The sequence below is a fragment of the Camelina sativa genome, chromosome 9 (assembly GCF_030686135.1).
Source record: "Camelina sativa cultivar CO46 ecotype springtype chromosome 9, ASM3068613v1".
Taxonomy (NCBI): domain Eukaryota; kingdom Viridiplantae; phylum Streptophyta; class Magnoliopsida; order Brassicales; family Brassicaceae; genus Camelina; species Camelina sativa.
In genome coordinates this window covers 25,632,273-25,642,216 of record NC_141888.1, presented here as the reverse complement: position 1 = coordinate 25,642,216, position 9,944 = coordinate 25,632,273, and the positions used below count along the sequence as shown (strand labels likewise).

Here is a 9,944-nt window from a genome sequence, read left to right as displayed (position 1 = left end):
GTAAAAAAGAATCTTTTTTTTTGGCAAACGGGTAAAAAAGAATCTATATGGTCAAATTTAGATATTGGAAAACTTCTCAAATATCAATGTAGATTTGGCTGTTCATCAAAAAAAAAAAAACTTCCAATGAAAAAAAGATCAGGTTTTCAGGATCATGAACAGGAGGGGATGTAAACAAAAACCATTCTCGTCATGTATTTATTTGAATTATTCGTAAGTATGGTGATCGGATTGCTCCCACTTTGGAGATAAATAAAGATTTTACTTGATAAAAGATAGTATATAGGGAAATTGCACTGTATAACCTAAAATTTTTTTATAATTAATTCAGTAACTATACTAACCATATAATAGTGATATAGTGTGTATTTTATATAATAATTACAAGATTAACCCCCACCTTCTACCACCACTCCTCCCACCACACCCACCGCCGGCAACCATCTCCGGCGACCACCGCCGGCCACCACCGCCGGCCATCTCCTTTACCCCTACCACCATCACCATTAGGGTTCCCAATGTACTATCCCTTAAGGTTTAGATTTCCTCCAATCACTACCGCCGGAAAACCGCCGGAAAACCGCCGGAGAACCGCCGGACCACTGCCGGAGAACCGTCGAGCCACCGCCGGACCATCGCCAGAGAACCACCTCCGGCCACCACCGCCGGAAACCACCTCCGACCATCACCACCGGAAACCACCTCCGGCCACCCCACCATCGCCGGCTTCCCTCCACCACCACCTCCTCCAACCTATCAACACCACCCTTCTTGGTAATTTTTTCTGCCCCTTATGTCATTCACCTAATTTTTTGAATTAACATGCTATATTCTTAAATACATTATCAATTTTGGCTACTGCCCTAATTCACCCTAGTATATATGAAGATGAGAGAAAGAAAAAGAAAAAAAAAAAAAAAAAAAAGGCCCAAACAAACAATAATTGAGAAAAGTGGTAAAAATTGAAAAAGAAAGGTCCTACCGGGAGTCGAACCCAGGTCGCTGGATTCAAAGTCCAGAGTGCTAACCACTACACCATAGAACCGATTGATTGATATACGTAGCTTTTGTTTATATAACGAATAAACTTCTTACCAGTTTACGTTAATCAAGAAATAAATCTATCTAGATTCTAGAGTAGTTAAAAACTTAAAATGTTGTATGACAGACTCACGTAACCCTTTTACCACTGGTTTTAATAAAAACTAGGAAGATTCCAGTGGAGGTGAACGCAGGTGATAACGTTGGAGAGCTGAGGAAAGAGCTGGCTAAGATTCAACAGAGGTTTCAGTTAAATCTGCCTCAAGATGACTCTTTCTTTATAAACAAACAGAATGTAATGGATGATGACTGGTTTTTCCGGTGGCACCGTGTTGATCACGGCGATACAATTGAGATTTTCAATGGAAGTGTTTCCGGTGGCTCTTAATTTTTTGGATTAAGATTTTTTTTTTTTTTTTGGCTAGTAATATTCCTAATTTCACACACTTTAGAAAGAAAAACAAAAAAAAACCTATGGTACACTATTGTTCAAATCTAATAAACAAACCTGTTCAAGACCAATCTCCAAGTAAGCTAAAATCTTAATCTAGGGGACACAAAAGCATCATACCTTCTTTTAACTCTCTGCAATGTCTTTATTGAAATTTCTTGCTTAACACAAATTATACACTTCGAAAGATCTTAAAAGCTACTACTAAAGGGAAAAATATTTTTGATAATTCTTTTTTCTTAATGTGATCAGGTTGAGGGTCTTCAAATGGAGGTTTTCAACCCATTTCAAGAATGCTTATTGTAACCGTTCGATCAAATTAGTAAGGAGAGAAATTGACGGTTAAGATCAACTCAGTAAGTGATATTTAAACCAACTTAACGAATAAACACTTTGGTCACAACTCACAAATCATCATCACTTTCTGATCTCTCTGTATCTTCTCTTCTTCACCAATCTCTACTGATCTTGAAACACCATTGATACGATTATGAAGTTGCTCATCGATACTGAAAGTGACTCATCGTTCTCCATTGATGTTGATTTGGTGGATACACTGTTAGTCATAAAACAGAAGATCGAGAAGGCTCAAGGTATCCCTGTTTGCAAACAAACCCTTTTCTTCCAAGGCAATGTTCTTCAAGAACACTCTAAGATACGATTTTGCCATATCCTAGAAAACTCTCGTCTCTTTCTCTACATCTCTCCGGACGACAACCCTAATCAGAACAACCACGATCAAACCGAGCAATCTCCATCACATCCAATTCATGGGTACGTTAACAATCAAGATTTGCCTGTTGTGAGCAACAAAGACTCAATGAAAGGGTTCCTTGGGATTCAAGATTCGCCGCAGGGTAAGAACAACCAAGTGTTCCATCAGACAGAGCAATCTCGATTACCGTCAAACTCATTTGGAGAGAGCAGTTACGGTGGGGATAGAGCTTTGCCGCCTAGGGAACAGGTCTGCAAGAAGAGCCAACATCATCGCCCTGTCCAAAGGATCATGGCAAGGAGAATCGATAACGGATCATCACGACCGTCGTATTCACTTGATGAGTTACTTGCCCCTCAAGATTTGCCGCCTGTGACGTTTGTTGGAAGCAAAAGAAACAGGAATCAAGAAGTGGTTCAAACCGAGCAATCTTCAACGTCAGACTCAGTCAAAGAGGTCATGAACATTCAAGTGCCTGTGAAGAAGATGATCAAGACCAGCCCAATGAAGCTAACAGTGATGGTGCAGCTACCATATGAGGAGACCAGAAAGATTCGAATGGAGGTTAACGCAAATGATAGAATTAAAGAACTGACGAAAGAGCTGGTTGAGATGCAAAAGAGGGGTGAGTTAGATCTGCTATGACAACCCGTCCCGCGGACGCCACTAGCCCCCCGCTAGCTGTCCCAACGGACCATCCGTGGACCCTGCTAGCCCACTGCTAGCCGGCCCAACAGACTCCAAGCTGGCCCTGCAGGGCATCGATCCTAACCCATCACTGTGGATATCAGCTCAATTGGTGACAGCTTGTCCTGTGGGAAGATTGTTAAAGGGTGAGGACCAGGGTTCGAGGAACGCCTGGCGCACCAATAACCTACTGGTGGATGTGGATTTCCACAGTGATGGGTTAGGATCGATGCCCTGCAGGGCCAGCTTGGGGTCCATTTGGGCGGCTAGCAGTGAGGCTAGCGGGCTAGCAGTGAGGCTAGTGGGGTCCACGGGACGGGTTGTTACAATAAAAATCGATTTTTACATGACAACCCGTCCCGCAGACGCCACTAGCCCCCCGCTAGCTGTCCCAACGGACCATCCGTGGACCCTGCTAGCCCACTGCTAGCCAGCCCAACAGACTCCAAGGTGGGCCTGCAGGGCATCGATCCTAACCCATCACTGTGGATATCCCAATCCACCAGTAGGTTATTGGTGCGCCAGGCGTTCCTCGAACCCTGGTCCTCACCCTTTAACAACCTTCCCACAGGACAAGCTGTCACTAATTGATCTGCAGCTCAATTGGTGACAGCTTGTCATGTGGGAAGGTTGTTAAAGGGTGAGGACCAGGGTTCGAGGAACGTCTGGCGCACCAATAACCTACTGGTGGATGTGGATTTCCACAGTGATGGGTTAGGATCGATGCCCTGCAGGGCCAGCTTGGGGTCCGTTTGAGCGGCTAGCAGTGAGGCTAGCGGGCTAGCAGTGAGGCTAGCGGGCTAGCAGTGAGGCTAGTGGGGTCCACGGGACGGGTTGTTACATCTGCCTCCCCAAGGGTATTACTTTGTTCACAAACAGAAACCATTGGACGAAACTAGGACATTCTTCTGGTACGGTGTTGCTGAGGGAGATACAATTGAGATTTCTCGCTTAGTTGTTTATTCTTGACCTCTTTCTCTTTGATCATTAATGGAGCTTAAACTCTCTGCTGCAGTTTCCTACTTTTCTTATAGCTTTAAAGTTTTCTTACTTCGTTCAAAGTTTACAGCTTTCTGCAAATATGCTAAGACATGTATGTAATTACCAAGAAGAGAAACTAGTCCTTGTTGAGTTAGTTTAAGCTCTGTGCATTCGAATGGTCTGATACTTTAAAGATCTATGCATTACAGGAACAAGTTTAAAGATCAGATGTTAATTCTTTGTTGACAAAACAGGGCAAAAGACAGTAAAGTTTCTAAAAACAATGTGGTGAAATTGAATGTAGAAGAGAAGTTGTGTACCAACTTAGAGAAGTTGGTCAGCTTGTAACAATACTCTTCGGAGCTCACTCTCCATAACACTCTGCTACTTGGGTTTACCAATTGAATGGCTCTTTTGCAGTCTCCTCTTTTCCTAAAGTCATTTTGACTTCTTCGAAGTCTGATTTGTGTTCCCTCTTAAAGCATAAAAAGCTGGAAAAAATGGTGGTTCAGCTGAGGTCGAACCAACAGGCCATAGTGATTCTGGGCGGCGCTGAGCTGTGATCCGTCCACTGCTGTAAGCGGGAGGTAATCGCTGCTCTGTGAAGTCAGCCTCACGCATTGCCCTCCAACTTTAGAACCCGCCTGAGCTAAGCATTCGCTCAACCCACACGGACTACTCACAGCTTGGACTGGGCTGCTCAGGAACATGCCGACACCAGAACCGACCTGAGGAAACGAATCAGTGTCCCACCATCTTACAGTCCCCACTTGGGTTACAAGCTCTCGTTATTTAGCTCGACGATACACATTCCATTTCGTGTCATATGAGTAGAGTGACCGATGTGGGACAAAAGACTTACATTAGTATTGATTCATGAATTATCATTTTCGGTAGGCCAAAAGCCTAATAAAAAGCCCCAATAGTGAAATTGAAGTGACGAAAAGAGCAAATCAATCAAACTTAATTTCAAGCTTTCTATACTCTCTCCTCAAAAGTTTACTTTCTAATAAGGGCCTGACTGGTTCAAACGCTGCGGTTGCGCTTGCAGGAGATTGCGATAGCAGGCGTTTGCGGTTTTAAGCATTATTAAGCGTTTTCAACGACTGGTGTAGCGGTTTAAAATTGGTGCGTTTGCGGAAGGTTTACGACTGGTTGACCAGCGGGTGCAATAGCGGTTGGAACATAATAAATATGATATATAATATAAATGTTTTAGAATATCAAATCCGGAACCAGATCTGGTACTGCCCTCACATGTTTCACAACAAGAGCCATTCGTTCTTCAGTTGAATTTGTTGACTAAGATTTTGACTTTGCATTTGTCATTTGCTCCAGAATATCATTTCGGTCTTCCATAGTAGTAGCAATACGGTCGAGCGTCGAGTCTACTGGATTTTGTTTACGCTTTCGGTTTTGACTTATTTTCTCTTGAGTGTGCATAGAAGATGTCTCTTTGGATGCAAATGATGGTTCCGCCTCGGAATTTGGATTTGCAGAGTTTTCCCTCGGAATTTGTGACATCCAATCTGGGTCTTCTGTTTCCATATGATGAGGTTCGTTCTCATGCATCATATCTTCTCTCTCGTCTTCTTTGTTTGTACGTTCAGTCTCACTTACGTCAACTAATGGAGCATGACGATTTACACCATGTCTTGGTTGCCATGACTCCTCCACCACAACCGTTTCATCTCGGAAGACCACATGAAGAAGCGGTATAAACCGCAGTGGGTGCGACCGGAGTTTCGAAGCTTCAGGATAAGCCTTATAAACCAAAAACAAAATTCCAATCAATGAAAATACAAAACAAGAAATTAATAATTACACAAATATGTGGTTACGTACCTTAATTTTATCTTTCCACCAATGATCAGGGGCATCAAGACTTCCTGTCCTTGGATTAACTCCGAGTCCAGTTGCTCCAAACGTGATTTTACGATACAGTTCATATTGCCTCTTTAAAGTATCAAGTCTATTCTTAATTTTGTTCCAGTTTAAGGTTAGTGGAAATTCCTTTTTAAATTCTGTAAGAACGTTTTCTTTTCCTTTCTCACTCAAACTTTTGCCTCTGGAATTTCCAACTTGTTTCTCTAGCGTGATCAAATCTAATAACAAACGAGTCATCTCGTCTGACCAGGTAATTTTCTATTCGAGAAAACAAGTTGAAACATATATTCAATCACCAAACTCAAAACAATATATAACATATAATGAAAAAGATGATGCTATGGAAAAAATAGAACGAGTTACACATATATAACATATAATGAATGATAAAAGAGATTCAATACTGACGTTTCCATCTTGATTTTCATCACCTTGGGTTGACGCCATAATTTGGAGGTTTGAGAGACTAGGGTTACGGTTTGATCAGGGTTGAGAAAGTGATAAACATATATAGAAGAAGATAGAAAAAAATATATCGTTGGTTTCTTTTTTCCTTTTTCTTTTTTTTTTTTTTATTTAAAAAATTTCCAATCGCAATCGTCCGCAACCGCAAACACTTGCGGAAACCAGCTTTTGGAATTCAACGGTTAGGAGCGATTGGAAGCGATTTGTGTGATTGGCCCCAACCGCTAGCAACCGCCCGCAAACGCAAACGCAGCGTTTGCGGGAGCTAGCGGGAGAACCAGTCAAGCTCTAAGACTAGGTAATATCTCGCGTATATGCGCGGGTTGTTGTATTACATATGTTAATTATTTTAGTTAATTTCATAATCATAAAATTATGAGAATTTTCTAAGAATTTTTTTTAATAAAGTTTTTTAAAATGGTATTTCTAATGTTGGTATTGAAAAAATGTATTTTTGAAATTCTTATTAAAAATATATATATAACAAAAAAATTTCGTAAATGTCAATAATACACTTTATTTATCCAAATCATAAAAATTTACTATGATATTCAAAATTTACCTAACACATTTAATAATTAAATTGCAAAATTATTTTTGAATTATCAATTAAATATATTTCCTATAAAATCATATGAAATGCAATTAAAAATCCCAAATATTAATTTAATTTTTAATCTTTTTATATGCACCTTAATTTAAGCTATATTGCTAGGTTAAATTCTAATGATTTCCTCTTTGTAGTAAGATTTTGGAAATGGGAATATTAATTAGTTTTTCATATAGAAAATCGTTAAATTACAAAATTTTGAATTAAAGAAACACTATAATGATCTTTATATAATTATATTTTGGATCAGAAGAACTAAATATAATGATGAGTATACAAATTCTTAAAAATAAATTGGAGGTAAGAGAGAGTTAAAAAATTTTAATTTAATAATTCGATTATAATAGTTAATTTTGTTAAAACATTGCATACTTTTAAAAATAAAATATATACATGTATGAAGATGATTTTTTTTGATTGATTCCCTCATTGGGCTTTGATTGAAATTTTGTTGCTGAATCTGCATCGATAGTTTTTTTTATAGCCACCAATTTTTTATTATACATATGTAATTGAACATTGAAAATAGTAAAAAGAGAAAGAAGGAAGGAAGAAATACAATAAAAAAAAAATTGAACAAAATATAAGATAAATCCAGTAAAATATATAATCACACTCTTACCATGAGTTTTGAATTCATGCAAGAACATAAACAAAACAAATATGATAATCCAACTCTTACAACACATATGAGATATAACAACATTTGATATTGGTGGGAGGTGAGGAGAGAATGATTAATTATAAGATGATAATCCAAATTAGATAATGGAGATGAATCTTTTAAAATAAGAACAATGTAAAATATATATTATGCAGTCTCTAAAGTTAAAATTTAGCATTAAAATTTTACAATGATATTTTATTTGATTTTTTGTAACCCATACAACAAAAATAAGAAATCAAAAACAAAACAAAAAACGAAAAATGATTTGAGGTATTGTATAAGAGAATGAGAAAAGTGGAAGAGAATGAGAGAATATGAAAATGTGAAAGTAAAAAATGCTAATATGAGAGAATGTTTTTTTATAGAAAAAATTAGAATACATACCTCAATCTTAATAGGTAATTTTAACTCTATACTAAATCTTTTAAATCTTTGAAATGTACCCTTATGGGCTGAACTAAATGACTATTTTGTCCTTGATTACAAATTAAATTAAACTAAATACAATATAATTAAATTAATTTATTTGAAGATTTTATTTTTAAAACTAATATGTAAACTAGATATTCGGAATTTTCTGGATTGTTTTTTAAAAATTATGAATTAATTTATTATATATAATATTAATCAATAATTAAAAAATTAAATTAAGATAAAATAAATAACATATACCCTTAATTAATAATTAATTAAACATTAAAAAAATAAACACAAAATAATTAAACTCATCATTGATAGATAATTATTTTTAAAAATAACTGTTTATATTTTAGATATTGAAATTTTTTTGATAATGATGAAGTAGTTTATTATGGAAAATATTAATCAATAAAAAAATTAAAAAAGTTTTTTTTGATAATGATGATGAAGTAGTTTATTATGGAAAATAAATTAAAATTTTTAAAATTAAAATTATGGAAAATATTTTAGATATTAAATTTTTTTTTTTGATAATGATGATGAAGTAGTTAAAAAAATAAATTAAATTTTTTTTGATAATGATCAAGTTGTTGTGAAACACTTAGTGGACTCAATAGACCGGCCCATATACTATCCATGGAGACTCGGCCTCTCGGCCATGCTCGGTCCGCACACACCTTTGGCCCATGAGCCGAAGCCTTCTCGGCAACTCCTTACATATGTCGGTTTAAGCTTAGGGCTTTTTACTCTACTATAGATATGTGTGTAACCTCGGGATTAATTAATAAGAATATACAAGAGCTTTATCCCTAAACTCTATATTCATTACACGTTATCATCACGATAGCCTCTTACCCTAAAACCCTAAGGCAGCCGCCGATTCTCTCTTCTTCCCTAAAACCCTAAACCGCCTCTTGTTCTTCATCCCCTTCGAGACTTATCTCTTTGTCTCGAGTTCTCTTGCTGATCCACGAGCATCCTTAGCTCGTGATCAAGTTCTTCTCAAAACCCTATCGAGGTTCGTAGTTCGCGGTTTCGGGGGTGAGTTCGCGCGCAAGGAGCTGTTCGCGGTTCGCAAGGAAGCTGTTCGCGGTTCACGGGAAGCTGTTCGAGGTTTGAAGTCCGTGAGATATCTGAGGTCTTTAGCTCCCAGATCATATCCGGTCAGACCCTATTGGTGTTAAGGTAAAGAAACTCGAAACCTCCTTAGAACCCTATAATCGAATTTGGACTTTAAATCTATTAAACCCTAAAACAAACAAGTACACAACCAACATAGCTTGAGATCTCTAGAAACTAAAACTTAAAATCGGATTGCATGATGTTTAAGTTGTTAGATTCCTTGAGAATTAAAACCAATTATATTATGGATTAAACTTGGTTCATTGTTGCTTGTTGTGATGCATAAGAAGCTAGAGATATATTGTTGATAAAAGTTGCTCTAGGATGTTTATAAACTTGATTGTTCTTGCATCATAAGGAACCGTATAGGGTGTTATAGAATCGATTATAGCATAAAATTGTTCTTGTAAAACTCGGCTGCATAAACCCTAAAAATCTTGATCATATGGCTTGAATCTGAATTAAAATTTAAACTTTTGTTAAGAGACTTAAAAACATAAATTTTCGGATTGGAAAAATATTAGGATAAGTTCCTAAATTAATTTAGCAATTATCCAAAGTCTTAAAACATTAAATCCTAAACCAAAAAGGAAACTTAAGAAAAAGGAAATCCTATCTAAAATTGTTGCATGCATTAGTCTATTTGCTTTTGTTGTCTTGCATGCATGAATTTAAACCATAAACCATAAGTGGCAAAGGCATGTTTCGGTCTCAAATACCGCATAGCCTAAGGCATGGTTTGGTCTCAAATACCGCATGCCCTATTGATTAAGTGCATGGTTCGATCTTAAATATCGCATGTTAACATTCGGATGTCTATTTCTGTTTTATGCAGATGGCAAGCCTTAAGTACTTAGACTATGCTAGCCTGAATTCTTCTGGTGAAAACTACTTGCAA

The 9,944-nt window shown here is 37.2% G+C and overlaps 1 protein-coding gene, 2 non-coding genes and 1 pseudogene across 3 annotated transcripts; 1 reads left to right on the top strand and 3 right to left on the bottom strand.

Annotated features, from left to right (window-relative positions):
* Nucleotides 1–973: 973 nt before the first annotated feature.
* TRNAQ-UUG (transfer RNA glutamine (anticodon UUG)) lies at nucleotides 974–1,045 on the bottom strand. Its single transcript has one exon. It is a non-coding gene; the product is annotated as a tRNA-Gln (tRNA).
* A 937-nt stretch (nucleotides 1,046–1,982) lies between these two features.
* LOC147938743 (ubiquitin domain-containing protein 7SL RNA1 pseudogene) lies at nucleotides 1,983–3,863 on the top strand (annotated as a pseudogene).
* Nucleotides 3,864–4,371: 508 nt separating this feature from the next.
* On the bottom strand, nucleotides 4,372–4,677 carry LOC147938742 (signal recognition particle RNA). Its single transcript, XR_015567607.1, has one exon.
* Nucleotides 4,678–5,133: 456 nt separating this feature from the next.
* On the bottom strand, nucleotides 5,134–6,014 carry LOC104715431 (uncharacterized). The gene is made up of 2 exons (XM_019230244.2): nucleotides 5,813–6,014; nucleotides 5,134–5,626 (listed from the first exon to the last, which is right to left on the bottom strand). The coding sequence occupies exons 1-2, from the start codon at nucleotides 5,997–5,999 to the stop codon at nucleotides 5,178–5,180; spliced, it is 636 nt and encodes a 211-aa protein (XP_019085789.1). The 5' UTR covers nucleotides 6,000–6,014; the 3' UTR covers nucleotides 5,134–5,177.
* Nucleotides 6,015–9,944: the final 3,930 nt, after the last annotated feature.